Here is an 18113-nt window from a genome sequence, read left to right on the forward strand (position 1 = left end):
TTTCTCCTCCATGTCTTGGTTCATGTACTTCAGGGAGTCAAAGCCAAAGTTCCTTTCCTCCAATTCAAAGTCTCGTTGTGGAAATACCAGAGACGAGAGTCTGACGTGTTATGCACCATAACATCAACAGCAGTTCGGTTATCCAAATAACAAGGAAGTGTACAACACTTGCGTTACAGTCCTGGAGCTCTATATCTATATAATATCATACAATGCATATATATCTATAACATATAATTAGAGCTGTCAGTTAAACGCGTTATTAACGGCGTTAACGCAAACCAATTTTAACGGCGTTAAAACAATTATCGCGCGATTAACGCAAATATTTTTCTTTGGCTCAAAACAAAGAAGCAGTAGCCTGACTGCTATGTTCAAATGACATTTGTTCAAAGCAGTCGTTTAATTGCACTATAGGCTCTTTTTTTGTATCGTCCTGTTTTGATCAGTATATGCCAATGTTGTTATCAATAAAAAATAATTTGCACAAGACAAGCCGATGCACTTCACCATGTTGATGAGAGAATTAAAATGAGAAGAATTATGGGACAAAAAAATCAAGGGATATTTAGCATAGAAAAATAATTTGCGATTAATCGTGAGTTAACTATGACATTAATGCGATTAATCACGATTAAATATTTTAATCGCTTGACAGCTCTACATATAATACATATTATCATGGCCAAAAGCTGTGTGCGCCGCCAGACGATATTATGAAACGACTGCGTCGGTTTCTCAGACGTCTCTGGTTCTTCCACTTCCACATCAATCTGAAGTAGACAGAACGGCGTGCTGCCTGCTGCCCGCTGCCGGGCGGTGGTGCTTTGTGGCGGTGGTGCCTCGCAGCAACCGGCGGCAGGCAGCATGTCACAGTTCATGTACTTCAGGGTAGGGCTGTGCGATATATCGAATATATTCGATATATCTCTGAAATAGCTGTGTGAGATACATACAATTATTATATCGTAAGTATCGAGTGGTTTTACGTTTTTTTAAGTGGCAGCCGACACTTGCCTCACATTCTCCAGTGGCTTTCTCACTCTCCCTAACGCAGTTACGTGAGTGAGGGGTGAAAAAACACTCGCGTCACACACTCACCAACCAATCCCACCCGACATCTATGTGCGGAAGGGAGGGAACTCATTTTCTAAGTTTTTTAAGTTTTTTAAGGTTTCCGCCGCCGGCCGGCTCAGTGTAGCATACAGTGTATCCTAAGCCAATTCAATCGACAAATGAAACGGACGAACTGCCGGCTCCTAAAATAACTATAAGGGATCAGTGATCTGGCAGTTTTTCAAATACAGAGAGGAGGACGTGGAGCAAAACATGCCAATGCTTGTACGTCTTGTCTTATCTGATGTCGTCATGGTTACCAGCTGCACGCTCCGTAACAGTTACACACACAATCGGAATGCAAGGTGCTCCCTCATCTTATGCTACTTCTCTAGCTATAAGTTAGCCTCGGAAAACATTGTTGTTTTACCCTACTTCAAGCAACCATAAAGAGTTAACACTTGCGTTACAGTGTGTGTGATCACACACACACACACACATGTGGGGCTCACATGGTCATGTCTCATTGGCGGGCCAAATTCTCTAGGAGGGCAAGGCAGAGAAAGGGGAGGAGCTTAGATCCTTTATGACGACATATGGGACCACATTCCAAATTGAGCCTCCCTTTTTTTCAAAGGCAAGCAGAACACCTAGTGCTCGTTTTACACCAAACGCAAGTTTTAGCCACTGGGGCACCATTAGCAGGCTACGGGAACTCATAATTATGTTAGAAAACCTCATAAAGTGAGATTTTCATGATATGAGACCTTTAATACTAAGGGCCCTATTTTAACGGTCTGAAACGTAAGTGAGAAGCGCCAAGCGCAAGTAGCTTTGTGGGCGGATCTGCGTCGATGTCGCTAGTTTACTGGCGCGAAAAATGACTCTTGCTCCTGGCGCAAATCTAAAAAGGGTTGGTCTGAAGTAGCCTAATTACCCGTAGGTGTGGTTTGGGCTTAACGTGCAATAAACCAATGAGAGTGCCAGCTCCCATCCCCTTTAAGAGCCACGAGCGCATTTGAATCTGACGAGTTGATATTTTGACAGCGCGTCTGCAGTCTCCGATGAGACAGACGCACATGAATTTCAAACTTCAAATGGCTCAGTTTATGGCCACATAATATGGCCTAATTCACACATAGAATAAGGTTTTCTTCCACAACTTCAAATACTGAGTCCTATTTAATGTGGTTCTATTTAATGATATTTAATGATATACGCAACGCAATACATTATAAACATCGTTTCTTTTCAGTATTGTATGCATTATCGTTAACGGCTTGTGTTCCTAATATGGATGGGTCCCCCCGTCAATATACATTGCCATGGACTGTATTATGCGTTACGTGTTTAGTTTGCGTGTGTTTAAACAGATGGACGCACACACGTGCACCCGCGCACGCGTGTGTTATACACATACACACACGCGCACCCGCATTCATTCATTCTTTTTAACACTCACTTGCGGTAAAACAATGTTTTCTCACGATCAAATACTCATCAATCCTAAAAGTTATGGGCATGTACACGATGTCTGTGTAAAGAAAATGTGTTTGCTGTACGGTGTTTGCAGATTAGGGCTGAACGATTTATCGTTTTCTGATCGAAATCACGATTTCAGACAACGCGATCTCGGGATCGCCAAAGACACGTTTTTTTCGGTTTTACTGTGCGTTCACGCGTCAAGTAGAGACGCGAATCGGGCGAATTAATATAATATAATTGTATATATAATATCATGGCCAAAAGCTGTGTGAGCCTCCGGATGGCCGTAGGGCTGGGAGCTCTCTTCGAGGCCGTTTCCGGTCTTGTGTGTTTATTAGGTAGGCCTATCTAATAAATCTCCGTCTATTCAATACTTCATTCACTGCCTCTTCCGTGGTCATTACAATATTATGAATAGACTGCGTTGGGTTGTCCGACGTCTCTCCCTTTGTTGTTATACTCTAATGCACAAATTAACTAAAAGAGCCATCTTTGACTGTCTTAAAAAAACAACTAGAAAGTAGTAGTACTTTTTTAAGTTGAGACAGTCAAAGATGGCTCTTTTAGTTCATTTGTAACAACTGCAGTTGGTCAAGGACTTTAGTTTACATGCATGTTTCTTAATAAATACATTTAAAATTATTTTTAAATGTATTGCAGATGCAATACAAAAGCTATTGCAGATGCATTGATTTAAAAGTACAACTTAAAAACCAAAAGGGTTATGAATGCATACAGTTGCAAAACTACTCCATCAACCGCAGAGCAGGGCCCCAAAATTATCCTGCTTAGGACCCCCAGGTGTATAGGGCCGGCCCTGAGCAGCATGCTGGTACTGCTAAAACAATAACACATATCAAGGTGGAAAGTGTATCATTTTTTAAGTTAGAATATATTAATATACATATTTGACAGATATTGACGCTACAAATAACAGCGATCTGACATGGGGAACTAAAGGTGTGATAACCTGTAGGACTCCCACCTGTCTAGCAATGTAGCCTACATCTGCCAAGGAGACGGTCGGGCAGCAGCAGCACTACTCCCTAGAGAGCCCTCGTTTGGCGAATATTTCAACAAAACAGCCGAATTGCAAAGCACCCTGCCCTAAATAATAGCCGAATAAAAACGTAATTAACCCGGATATGTTTCACTTTACAAATTGTTGCCAATGGAATAAAATCGCTGTTTTGTAGTAGTCTCACCCTAATGTGTGGGTCGGTATTGATTGCAACATCCGCCCCTCGTCTGAGGCTAATGTAATTTCAAAATGATTCCTACTCTCTGAAGTCAAGCAGCAGAAGTTAAGTGACAATGTACAAATACTACTGGCCCATTTTTAGGTGAACTAAATATGCACGAGTAGTCTTAAATATCACTGTTATTGACACAGGGCTTTTATCCTATAGGCCTACCTACTTCTCCAGGCACCACACCTGAATACGATCCACAAGTTATTCGCGGTGGAATTATTTGAACCCAATTTCCTAATTTCCCAATTTCCTTTTTATTTCACATCTGGCCCCATTAACACGCACGTACGTTCCCATCATAATGTCATATACTAAACGTATACATGCAGTGCCCCTTACCTGAGTGATATGGCCAGCCAATGTGATCGTGTGGTCGGGAAAGGTTGGAAGGGAATCAAACAAGCGTCGGCTCTCTGCGCGCACCGAGGAGCTGGGGTGAGAGAGAAGGAGGACCAACCCCCCTCACCCCCCCCCCCCCCCATCCCAAGAAATAATATTGACCATCCGTTGAAAAGATAATCTATTATGTTCATAATATAGAATCCTCGCTGAAGTGGATCGGTATAATATATATTGTAATTATTGCAATTACTATTAATAATAATCATTCATATGTAGGCTAATGATTTAACATGATCATTGCTGATTCATAATCATCAATCATAATCATACCTGTCTATGTTTTTATTTTATATGAAAACGCTGCATTTAACAGGCCCCCTAAGCAAACATCAACGCACGTGCACACACACGCACAAACACGCACACAAACGTCATCAACTAACGTGCACAAACTATTACTTGTTTGCAACACTGCCCTCCTCTGTTTATGTTTGAATATTACATTCAGGCCCTGAAACAAATATTTACTTTTTAAAGTATGTTGATATGATTTGATGGATTTTATTAAGAAATTAAATTTTTAATAATGGACAGAGTGTACTGAGCATTTATCTCAGATTAAAGAAACAAAGAAACAAACATGTTGACAGGTTATGTTTATAAAGATACATTGTGTATGGACTACACAATTTCAAAAATGTTAAGTTTGGATATTTGGTAAACTAATCAACAAATTTAATTTATAAAAGGTTCAATGTATAGTTGTGTACCAGCTTTTAAAAGCAACTATAAAAACAATAATGTATGGACTTAATTAACACATCATGAAGAATAAAGAAAAATCTCAAACAAAATTTAAATTGAACATAATAATGTTTTTGCTCGAGTCTAATGTGAACACATCAGAGCATAAAAGGTAGATTGCCGAACACAGAGATTGTGACATCCGTCAGCAACACGCAAGCTCTGTGTTTGCCAATCTACCTATTGAGTCTTAAAAACAAAATGGCAGTGATCTACCGATGGTATGGTGTGTATAAAATGTCCTTTTTAATAAACAATCTGTACACTTACAAAGTTCTCATTGCCTCGTTTTATATGAAAGACCCTTATTATACTACCAAAGAAGTGTCGGGCTACTTTTAGCCTTTTAAGTGGTTTAAAATAGCGATTTAGTTTTTACCATAACCAGTGCCCCCATCGTTCCAAGTTTATAGCGTTTGATAGAATCGGCTAAAAACAGCCAACTGAGGAAAGCGTCTATATGCTGTTTTTGTGCTCCAAAACTAACGTTTCAACTCATTATCATATCAACATATCCCAAATCCATTTTACACCGGAATTACCCTTTAATATACACCACTATCATCATAATCCCTGGTTGATCCCAAATTGCTGAAAGACATTGACAAAAGCCCATTGAGAGACCGTAACTGTGGAACAGACATTAGCAAAAACATATTTGTTTTATTGTCAAAATCAGTAAAAAGTATTATTATCGAATGGAAGTAAACAGTAAAATATCATAGTTGTTCACTAAAAGCAAACACAAAGAGTGGACAATAGGATCTACAAACACTAAATAACAATAATATATCACATCAAGATGTATCCACTACACATCAAAATCTCTTGTCAAGAAAATGTCAAAAAGTACATTCATATATATGTCAACGTCAGTAATTGGTAATATCCGGGGACACGTGAGTGTACAGGAGTAAATAGAGTCGGACAATTAAAATGGCTTGAAGGAATAGAAGGTAACCGAGAGGTGTGAAGGCGTGAAGTGGTAATTTTGGAGATTTTCAAGCTAGTTAATGTCTGTTATGTCTCTTTCTATTGTAGAATGAGGTAACACAATGGTGATCGATTCTGTGGCCTACTGATGAAATCCCCTTGCATTTGCAGTATCATGAATGTTAGGTGTGGGTGACACATTGGAGTTTGTATTGGACTTTGTTGTATTGTATTGTTGTATTGGACTAATTAATTTTACGTTTTTATGCAGGTCAGGCTGCAAAACAATAAGTCTAAGACCAATATAAAAAGGGCATCAATAAAAGTGGATTTAACCAAGAGCAGGCTGGATCACAATGTTTTTCCTCTTTATTCTGATCATCCCCGACCGATCTGCAAAACAAACATAACACAACCCGTGAAAATGTTAGCAATTAATTGTCTTCAGTATAAAGTAAATGAAAACTTTATATCAAGCAGATCGTACGTTCTCACAACTGCTAACAGTGCCATCTAAGGGCAGCACATCACATCAATGTAGATTAATCTGGAGAGAAGATGTAGTAACATGTGGGCAGAGACAGATAACTGTAGCCAATGTGTGCCATAGGTAAATTACCGGTAGGCCTGTCTAATTAGTGTTTGATTAAAAAAGAAGATAGAATATAAATATATCATGCATACATCGCTTTTACTTGCCAAATATGAAAAGGCGGTCATCTGAAACTCTACCTTGCATAGAGCCTCTGGCTGATTTATATTATATTTGAACCAGTCTGGATTTGCCAGGAAAATGGAAGTGACGTCTATAAGCACGGATAATAGCAACAATTTATGTTCTTTCATAGCTCTTTAATTTGTAAATTGTGTGTGCATTATATCAACTGAAGACTCTCATAATGTCTATTTTAACTTTTTTTCATTTTGTCATTCACGATTATAACGATTATAACTATTAGTTTAATTAGGATTGTAAGAGCAACTCCAGTGCTCTCCATGCGTGAGCTTAAGCAGGCTGCAGTTCTCTTACCATCCAAAGGGGTCAGTAACGAGAAGATATGTCTGATTCTTCCACATCTTCCACCATAAAAATATATTGGATCATTTATGGTTAATGTATATTAAAGATTTGCAAACAAATAAAAATATATATAATCCAATAAACCTTGTCCACTACTAAATACAGCGCTGTGTAACACTTACGATGGACGTTCATGCAGATCTTCATGCACTGCCTCTTGTACACAAAGTTGTTCTTGTTTCCCTCACAGCCTCCATAGGGGAAGATGCTGCACTTCTGGGTCAGGGGGTTGTAGGCAAAGCGCCGTTTGGTAGCATGGCAGGGCCCCTCTTCTATGGCCAGCAGGCAGAAGCTTGGGGTGCTGAAAACTGCTAGAGAAAGAGAAAAACAAACAATGTACAATGTACGTTTTACTTACGTAACTATTTATGGTATTCAAAACCACTTTAGGCTGACAAAAATCGTAGCATAGAATCATTATTGGAGTCGCATGTTTTTTATAAACAAATCGATGGGATGCAGTCAGATAAGCTATAATATAGGACTCAGAAGGGCTATCAAATTATATATGTAATAATTTGATTCAACCTAGCCAGGTGATTATAATCTGTGTGTTATCTTATGATACATGTCATCATTTTGACCTATTATATGTCCTGTTTTTCTGTATGGCTGCCCATCTATTGCACCGTCTTCTGTCAACTAGCAACGACACATTATCTCATTGTCTGTTCCCTAGGTTAGGGGGGTTTATTACTATATGTTATAGTATTTTTTAGAGCTGTCAGTTAAACGCGTTATTAACGGCGTTAACGCAAACCAATTTTAATGGCGTTAAAGAAATATCGCGCGATTAACGGAAATATTTTATTTACAAAAAAAAAAAAAAAAGGGTTAGTAGCCTGAAGCAGTAGCCTGACTGCTATGTTCAAATGACATTTGTTCAAAGCAGTCGTTTAATTGCACTATAGGCTCTTTTTTTGTATCGTCCTGATTTGATCAGTATATGCCAATGTTGTTATAAAAAAAAAATCATTTGCACAAGACAAGCCGATGCACTTCACCATGTTGATAAGAGAATTAAAATGAGAAGAATTATGGGACAAAAAAATCAAGGGATATTTAGCATAGAAAAAGAATTTGCGATTAATCGTGAGTTAACTATGACATTAATGCGATTAATCACGATTAAATATTTTAATCGCTTGACAGCTCTAGTATTTTTGCTATGTCTATGTGCCAAATATTCATAGGACATTAAACATAGATTTACGTTGACACATTTAAAAAATGACAGTAGTGTTACAAGAGGTTTAATTTATTCCAACCAGCCTAGTATAGCAACATGCATGAATATTCATATTCCCGTAAGGCCTGTAGCCATACCAAGGGGAAATAAATGACTCTATTTCAATCCAACTTATTTATAAAATCTGTCCCTTTGGCCACACGGTCCTTGAAATGAATTGAATATGGGAATTAAGAGTCGGTTCACCAGCCAAGTTTTAAAGCTTCAAGTGGCAATATATTAACGATGTGCTCATGATACCAAACAAATTTGCAGAATCATAAGGCATTCCCCTTATTCATGGCACAGTAATGATTAATCTGCAGTTTCCCCCCCCCAAGACTAAACTAATGACTTTGTTTGGGTTTTATTTGGATTATTTAACTCTCTTAAGAGAACTGTTAGGCTAGTTTTCATGTGCAACGTCAGCTTGCATTGACGTATGGACATATGCAGTGAGTGAGAAAGACCACAAGATGTCAGTGTCGAGATAATAATATTGTATATAGTTATCTACAGCATACAAACAGGAAGGGGAAAAAAAGGTATGCAGGTTGATGAATTGCATATCATTTATTTTCTGCAGTAGATAATTCTTGCTGGACTTATTTAATCAGTTCTAGGGAGGAAGGATTTAACCCAATATTGAGTGCCCAATATTGATAAGAATTATATTCAGAAAGTATACACAACTGCACTCAAAAATTCCCAAGCAATCACATCGACACCAAACATGTGAGGATTGTATCTTATTCTCTTTTTACAGACATCCATCATTTCATCATTATATATGTAATTGAAAATGCATGACAGTACTTCAATACAAAAACAAATGATAAAATGCCACATGAGACCTCTTGGCCACCTCTCCCTGTCAACGATGTTCGGAAAATACAGTAATTGAAATGAGAGAGAGAAAGATGGCCCACAGAGATAAACCTCAATGCTATCTCACACACTCTGATATCTGATAACATAGAGCTAGAGCTAGAGCTAGAGAGAGAGAGAGAGAGAGAGAGAGAGAGAGAGAGAGAGAGAGAGAGAGAGAGAGAGAGAGAGAGAGAGAGAGAGAGAGAGAGAGAGAGAGAGAGAGAGAGAGAGAGAGAGAGAGAGAGAGAGAGAGAGAGAGAGAGAGAGAGAGAGAGAGAGCAGTGGATGAGCTACCAGGGAAGTAGAGCACAAGTAAAACACATGCAACTGCCCTTTGACCTCTTCCCATCTCCCACGCAGGAAATGCTCTGGTAACTTATGCCAAGCCAGTGGATGACAGAGAATTCACACGTTAAAACCAACTGTCTCTATGCTGTCTGCCTTCTGTCTGTATGTCCTTCTTTGGTCAGATCCAGAAACAGATCATTAAGGAGCAGTTAGGGGTTAGGGCATCTTGGGAAATGCCTAAAGCTTTCGACTGTGAGTCAAACACTCCTAGCCAGGGGCACCAAATCATTTCAGAATTGCAGCCTCTCAACTTGGCATTGAGTAATAGATATCACTGATACTCAATTCTCTCCAAAGTTTAATTCGCAAAGTAATGCTAAATAAACGTGTCATTCATTGTCATTTGAACTTCGTATGCATTCATATTTATTATTCCGGGACACAGACCATCGAAAATAATTTTAGATGAGCAAGAAATGAAATGCCAACATTTCGGATTTTTGGTAAAAAAGTAAGCTAGACCATGTGTGTTAGTAAATGACTGCATTTAGAATAGACCACTTCCTGCAATTCTCTTCATACACAAGTGGTCCATCTTTTAAAGTGACCATGGCAAAGGCATTCTAAGAGTTTTAATCTGAGGCTATATGTTTCGCCGTCATCAATTGATTCTAATTGTTTCCTCCATTGACCATGGGCTCGCCATATTTCTCAACAAGTAATCTAAATTCTGTAAGCATTGATATTCATGAGGCCATTGATCAAGGTTAGGATTCGAGACAGAGAATAAGAGAGTATAAGAAAGCAGATAAGAAAAAATAAAAATAACATTTAATTTGGTTAAAGAGTAGGCTACATAAACAGTAGCATGTAACTCTAGACAGTAAGACTATAGTTGTTCAAATACCTGTACCTTAACCATAAGGCCCAACCTCTGGGTCAGCATCTGCTGTGCATATATTGTGTTAATGGCTAAGCCTACATGCGAGGAGAGTTGCACTCTAATATGACTTCTCGTCGTCTACCGTTTTGCTGTTGCCTCGGTCAGCTTATACTCACAAGTCTGCCTCAAAAAGCATCGCATAACTAAAGATGAGGACAATCTCCAAGGTTCACAACACATCAGAATCTGAATCAAATAATGTAACGTTGCTAGGGACATCCAAAAGCTCTCTCCATGTCGCAAAGTGATTTGCTATATATTCCCTTACTTTCACTATGGTAGATAGTTTAGTAGCGCCTTGTTCCCATTCAGGATTCATTTCCTAGGAAATCTCTAGACATGTGGTAGGCGGCGAGATAAGGTATGAGACTACTAAAAGCATGTTTAGAGTAGAGACTGTAGAGAGACTCAACATTGAAGTGACGATTACTTGAGGGGGTGCTGTGGACATGATATTTAGAGTCTCAGAGTGGACGAGAATGATTGATGCCATTTTCCCCTGGCCTGCCAAGTTCTGGGGCCCCTGCTCCACTCCCCTTTCATGCAACCATATTTCTATTCATTTTGTAGTACAAATGACAATTTAAGAAGTTGAACCTATTTAGAAGTTGGACTAAGTACAGAAACAAAGAATTGACGGCGAGTTCATTGTCTTACCAGGCTGCCTCACAGAGATGTCCGGGATGGATGCCAGTTGGATAACTACTTCTTCTGAAATCCACCCAAAAAATAAAAATAAAGAGGTGTTATTAATTGAAATACAAGTTGATTGTTCTTTATTAACACAGTATATCTAAATCATGCCTACTTTGATTCTGTTTCCCAGTACTTTCAAAAAACAAGCCTCCATTTTGTAAATACACTAAAGCCATTTCACTTAGAAGCTGTTCATTACTATTAATTTAAGTTTGATCAACTGAATTTCTTAAACACAGTATCTCTGAGCATGATACAGTTACCATAGCAGTAAGACCATCTTTCTGGGTCAGAAAGTCAGCAGGAGCATGTCCCTTGGTGGATTGGCTTATATTGATCATATAATTCCAAAAGCCTACCCTTGATAATCAGAGGCTGTATTTCCGATGAGTTGGTAGGTTCTAGATCACGAACGGCTGCTACTGGTTCTTTGGTCGCTTTTGCTGTTAATAATAAAACAAGACAGTATGTTAATTTTAATATATAGCATATATAGCTAATTGGTTCAATGGTTATGCCATTAGCAACCATATGGACTACAGAAAAAAACTGTTCATAATATTTTTTCTATGCACATTTTCTATTCTTATATTTTCTTGACACAGTTTGTGTGCAAGTTAAGTTGGTGGAATCAACTCCAGTAACGGAAAATTATATCCGTTTTACCTTAAATATTCTTTGTACATTATATTAACTCTGTTATTTCTTACCACCATGTTACGAGAGTGGAAACTGTGTACATCCTTGAAAAAATCTACAAATTAAACAGGACAGATTCATTAATCTTAAATTATTGCCTTTACACTCCTTACATCTAATGTCTACATTGATCAAAATCGTAAGTGTGTCATACATTCACATAGTATAGGATGTAGGCAAGATTTGGTCACATTTGAATGGCTTTTTTTTTCCGTCGACAACTTCAATATGTTAATGACTTCAGAAAGTCATGTCAAAGTCTGGCATGATGAAATGTGTTTTTTTGGGCGCCTGAAAACTATTTAAATGCTGAATCAGGCCAGAACGTGATTTCATGGTTGGCATGAAAAAAATCCATCAAAAGTTAATTCATGAGGTAACACTGCTTTGAATTTTTCACATTTCGTAGTTCTCGAATTTCCCATTTTAATCCAGAGCAGGTTACCGCAGGTCATCTACTTATAGGAGCTCCACAACGCTTTATTAATTCAGCATTACGTGTTCGCTAGACCAAAAATAATGACTTCTCGTTTCGAAGCCGGTTTAATTACTTCCTCGGTCATTAACGGCTCACATTGCGCACCAATAACCATTTTCAGCATCAGAGCTCAAAACGATGTCAACAATGTCTTCAACTAACACTCAATGAAAGTGAGTGATTATTATTATTGTTGAGAATGTGATGGAATAACTGTGAGACTTTATTGCTAATTTTTGAACTGCCATCACCAGTTTTTGTTGGCGCGTGTTTGAGTTAGTGCATGCAGTCAGGCAGTGCATTTTATTTAACGCTAGCACATCAATGTGCAATATTGTATTCTATGAACTATGTCTATATAATAGATTTTATACTATGCACATGTTTACAAAATGTAGACACATTTAGAAGCTTAGGAAGCAATTTTTCAGCGAGTTCAGAAACATCATTAAGCTGCAGGTGGGGAGCTGTTTGGGAATCTTGCTCAAGGAGAACCAAAGGTTTGGCCGTGGGCATTAGGGGATCAAACCCAGTAGCTTTCGGTTGGAAGTTGGAACACACAATGATATACTAGTTTCACCCACAGAGCCCCTTGACCCCTTACTGATAATGGGCCCAGGCTGCTCTGTGGCCAGACAAAAGTGTAAAAGTCTTACCAGGGTTTTGACATTTGGCCTGGCACTCCGCAATGCTCCTGAAGTTGTTAGCATTCCCGAAGCAGCCGCCGTAATAGAATTGCTGGCACTCGCGACTCACTCTGTTAAAGAAGTAGCGCGTCACCATTCCCCGGCAGGGGCCCGGGGCCTCTTCAAGATTACACGGACTCTTGTCGGCTAGAAAGAGAAATTGGGGAAACAAGCGAAGAATGAGAGGCTTTTAGAAACCGCTGGTGGACTCTCTGACACCACATGATGCAGTATTCACTCAGATGTCACAAAGAAGCCACGCAGCAGATAAATGCAGATGATTCAATCATTAACTTCGTTTCCACTCCCCCCACCCTTCATCAACAAAAACGTTTGATGAGAGAGGAAAACATACATTTTTGAATAATTTAGATTCAGATTTCAGATTCATAAAGAATTCTTCTTGTGTTAAAATTGCCATAAATTGCAAGATTTTCTCAATAAAGAATAATTAAAATGTATTTAGTTGTAAAATGTTTGATGCTATCAATTTGCATGATTTATTCTAGAAATGTGTAGCTACATCAGAGATTGTAAGAATGGGGACAGCCATCCGATGTTAAGGAAGTGGTACATCGTTCTGAAACATGCCATCATTTATCTAACTTACCCTAATATTTCCCTTCCAAATTATGAATCCATAATATGTTTGAAAAGCATCAGATGTAAATTGCACAAACTGCAAACAAATTGCACATATATCTGTACAATAGTAGGAGGGGTTTGAACCAACCACCTTTTGGATGTTATACGCGTGGTCACCAATAACTCCCAGTGACATTTAATGCCTTGTATTGATCATTGCAATGTCTCCGTTCTCCAAATATGTCCATTTTGGTTCCAGACAATTAGAATAGAAAAATGCATACAAAAGAAAACAACAACAAACCAAAATTACTCATCTGATAAATTGCATTCCCAATGTGGATACAAAACCATAGATCATTCTAGATTGATTCCATGGAATGTAGCATCCCCTGTTATCGAAAATAAAATGATTTCACAGTTGAGATTGTTCCAGCTGAAGCTTTGGCATCACGCTGATAACTGAGTGAACTACAGAGATGAACTCAAAACAAACCATGCTCCAAGCCCAACATTGCTGATCCAAACTCAACCGTAAATAACATCAACATATGTTTATCACTTGTATTTTCTGTACAATATTTCTTCTACTATTATTTCAAATACTGTTATTGTGTCTTAGTATACAGACTACATATATTATTTTATTTTTTATGTACAATTTGTGTCTTTTATATTGTACCACTCAAATTTGTCATCTGGCATCAATAAAGTAAGTTCTCTCTCAATAAACCATTTACAGACGTTGTGCTATAATAAACAGATTATGTTGTGGTTTTTTGTCCCTTCCCAATCTGGACACTCCTCACTTGGGCTTCTTGTTCTCCGTTTCTTGTCCTCTCTGTAATCCACATCAGTCTTAGCTTTTCAACTCCCTCTGGAAGAAGTAGAGCTAGCAGAGCGGAACTAGCCTTATAATATAATGATAATAAAGCTCTAATAATTACATTTCTTTATTAACAATCCAGACTTTTCTGCATCCAAACATAGATGTGATTCTCATATTTGTTGATACAGGCCCTACCTATCCAAGGACACACACACACACACACACACACACACACACACACACACACACACACACACACACACACACACACACACACACACACACACACACACACACACACACACACACACACACACACACACACACACACACACACACCTGCTGTACTGAGGCTGAGTGTGAACTTGGGAGAGGGATGGTCCCAGAGGGACTCATTTACCATCAGCTCCTCTAACAGTGAATGATGTGAGGACCGGAGGTGCTACAGAGTCCATTATCATCTGTTCATCAAAGCACTTTTTAGTGAGGGGTTACGCTTGATTTAAGACCTTTCTTCCTAGACATAATGGAGTAGAAAATATTTTGCAACTAAATATGTTCGTATTATTCTTTATGTAGAAATCTTGAATAAGGCACTCTAAATACTTTTAGGATATGCTCGGAAGAGTAGGCAGGGTTTTGATGGGTTTGTGCTGCAACGGCCCAAACCCATCAAAAACCCAACTCTTCAGAGCGTTTTTTTTAATGATTGATTCGGCTAACATGGGATGAATGGTTGACACCACTTAATCCCACTCAGACTTGATCCCTGTCCTGTGTCTTGTTGACTGTCGGACTCTGCCAGCGCATCACCTCAAATCCCCTTAGGGTAGTTTGGTTGGTTTCTTATTAGCCTTGGTCTGTGCATTGTGCATGCATGCCATGCCAACATGTCTAGTTTAATTTACTATATTCAACTGATCAAATATGCTCCTTACCATGTTTCAAATAAACCATTAAAGGGAAACTTCACCAATTTCCATTAAGCTTTGTATCGTTAGAAACCCACTCATATTTTTGAATGGTCGTGCATCATTCCCTTATTTTCTGGGGAGACTGGAGAGATCCGTATCGATCTCCAACACTTCCTGTTTAAGATGACGCAATATGATATGATATGTGTAAGAGGGGAGGATTCTCGTAAGACTACAAGCACTAGTCCCACCCCTCTATAGGGGGTGGGACCCACTGACGCTACAGACCTATTAGAGCAGTGCCAGTGGGTGGGACTTCACCAGCAGAAACTAACATCCACAACGTCTGAAGCTAAGCTAACATAGGCTGTTGATAAAACTGAAGTACAATGGCGGAAGGTACTGGATCTGACATAGAAGATGGCACCATGCAAAAGTTCACCATTCCGAAAGAAATACAAACGAGGACTAATTCACTGAGTTCACAAACTAATACTCTTCACTAGAAATGTTGTTTGAAATGATTTTCAAGCAGTCTTGCGGTATCAGCTTGGTAGATGGAACAGCGAGGTGTCCGATAGGCGGAGATCTAGATCAGCGGGAGTGGCCAGTGAAGCTGTGCATCGTGGTGCATGGTGGGAGTTGTTGTCTTCATTCCACAAGCGACAAAAAGTCACTTTCTGCCTTTTCTCGGTCAAGACGGCACCAAATTTTATTTTATTATTCGACTACATATAGGACCCAATTTAAATACATATTCATGCCTCCACCGGTGAAATGCTCCTTTAATACAATCAAAAATGCAAAAGTAATTTTGATTGGACTACTTCACAAGGTCAACATTCTTTAAAAAGTTATGTTTTATTTAGCCATTTCTAATCACAAGAGATTTGATTTATCACACAAACTAAGTAACATATAGCCATCTCCATTGTCAGACTGACCGCTTGCCCTATGTGTTATTGTCAAGAAGTTCAACTAGCTGAGTAGCCCTTGGACCAATTTGTGATATTTAATTAATAGTTTAGCACATTGTTAGCATAAGGTTCTCTCAAGTACTAGCCTAACAGCTTTGGTTAGGGTTAGGGTAGGGTTAGATTTAGATTTAGATTTAACATTTTCTACACTGTACAATGTTGTAAATGATGGTGTACAAGGATCTACATAAAAGTGTTTTATGTTTTAAACAAACCTATATCTTGCAAAACTTTTTCTTATATATCATGTAAAGTTGGGATGAAAAGGTGACCAAATGTGTGGTTCATGTTGTTAATACTAACTCATAAATTAGAGACTTAATTTATACAGTTAATACGGTTGCTGTTTTTCCTCTCTGGAAAAATGTTTCGTAAGCTGTGTCTCCCAGAACTTTAAGATCATGGTTGATCTTAGTCACTGTGTTAGTTTACTTTGAGAATATGTTTTATTTATCAGCTGCTTTTCTGTTTGTACCCTGTTTAATGTTTTATGGACATACTTCTAAATGGTCTGCAATATGGATACAGTCAGAGGTCATGGCTATCGATGGTGTATCACAGATCAAATAAAGGCGGGTTAGGTAAGATTTAAGAACTATTATTTGAGTGTATTTGTTGAAAATGGCACAGCCATTCATCACATGTTAGTGAGATGAGTGAAATGCAATATCTGATACTATCTGTTTTGAGTTGAGTGTGCATGCCTTATGAGCCTTTTTAGATTTTAAACCAATAGCGACAAATTTTTGACCAATCAGGGCATCTCTTTTGTGATTGGTTTGGGGATTCAATCACATGTCAGTGAAATTAAACACAATTCAATATATTTTTGGGCTGTTTAAATACAAAATCTTTCTTTCTTCTGCCTAACTCTTAAATGACCTTTGGCCCCTTTAATATTAATTAATATGGCTGTCAATATCTGGATATCAATAAAAGGTTAATATCGGCCATTGTATCAGCGGATGTCACCAATCTCATATGTGAAAGTGCAAAAGCAAGATCTTCTTCTATCTGTAATAATGGAGAAGAAAACCACAAATAGTGCTTTATGTCCAGGGCTGAGAAGTGCCACGGGATCATCCACATTCAGAACCATGTGTATTCCCTCACTATGAAGTCAGGCGGACGTTGCTTTCAAAAGAAAAAATATGAGTTGTTTTTTTTTCCATCTCCTGGCTTTGCTCTGAAGGATTATCCGGTCCTTAAATCAGGATATCTAAGCCTCTTCTTATCTCTCTAAACAAGCTGACATCTCCTCCCCTTGGAGAAATAGCTTGGGTCCTATTTTCCGGAACTATACTTCTCCTGCAATCACTCCCTGTACTCTGTTTTGTTCCACTAGAGAAATGCACTTCAGCAATGTCTTCTCTATCACACGTTCATCTTGGCTCGGTTGTTCGTTTGTCTTAACCCCCCCCCCCCCCCCCCCCCTCCCCCAGTGTTCTCTCGTACTCTGTCACTCCAAAGTTACAGGGACACAGACGAGGGTTGATGGCTGATGTGATGTCTGCATCTGAAATTAAAATGTAGGTCTATGTTTCACTGGGATGAGATGATTGAGGAGAAACTGACAAGGTATCTCTTCTCTGTTTCAGTGAGTTAAGGCCATAAAGCTGAATATGTGGCTCATAGTGCAGCCCCACTGGACCTTATTTACCCTGCGGCCATCTTGGTTCAACTGCGAATGCCGAAATAATACATTCAGTTCCACCACCCAGCTAGTGTTAAAAAAAACGATGGACGCTAAGGTAATAAGGCCCCATTGACCTCAACTGAAGTTTGAAATGTGCATTCCAGGCTGCTATCTTGGTACATCCTGGCCAAAAGTTCTAGAATACTTAAACAACCAGTTGTTATTATTCCTAATAAAATAATGCTTAATAAGTACCAAGATGACTGCTTGGAATGTGAATGACCAAGTGTTTAACCTCCTAACGAACTCAACCAATGGACAACATGAAGG

The 18113-nt window shown here is 38.7% G+C and overlaps 2 protein-coding genes across 5 annotated transcripts in view; both read right to left on the bottom strand.

Annotated features, from left to right (window-relative positions):
- LOC132449015 (calcitonin gene-related peptide type 1 receptor-like) overlaps positions 1–4249 on the bottom strand; it is a 31561-nt gene extending 27312 nt beyond the window's left edge. The window contains 1 exon segment of the mRNA XM_060040596.1: positions 4134–4249. The gene's annotated coding sequence lies outside the window, so the exon portion shown is untranslated.
- Positions 4250–5583: 1334 nt separating this feature from the next.
- The window catches only part of tfpia (tissue factor pathway inhibitor a), a 45955-nt gene continuing 33425 nt past the window's right edge, over positions 5584–18113 (bottom strand). The window contains exons 3-7 of one of the 4 annotated variants that reach the window (XM_060039769.1): positions 12813–12989; positions 11339–11422; positions 10941–10991; positions 7077–7262; positions 5584–6266 (exon numbers count right to left, since the gene is read on the bottom strand). In XM_060039769.1, the coding sequence (XP_059895752.1) occupies positions 6205–6266; positions 7077–7262; positions 10941–10991; positions 11339–11422; positions 12813–12989 (560 nt within the window). In that variant the 3' untranslated portion in view covers positions 5584–6204. Of the gene's footprint in view, positions 6267–7076; positions 7266–10940; positions 10995–11338; positions 11423–12812; positions 12990–18113 lie in introns of all 4 variants that reach the window. The other 3 variants (XM_060039768.1, XM_060039767.1, XM_060039766.1) reach the window with 3 other exon arrangements.

This window comes from Gadus macrocephalus, chromosome 20, assembly GCF_031168955.1.
Source record: "Gadus macrocephalus chromosome 20, ASM3116895v1".
NCBI lineage: Eukaryota > Metazoa > Chordata > Actinopteri > Gadiformes > Gadidae > Gadus > Gadus macrocephalus.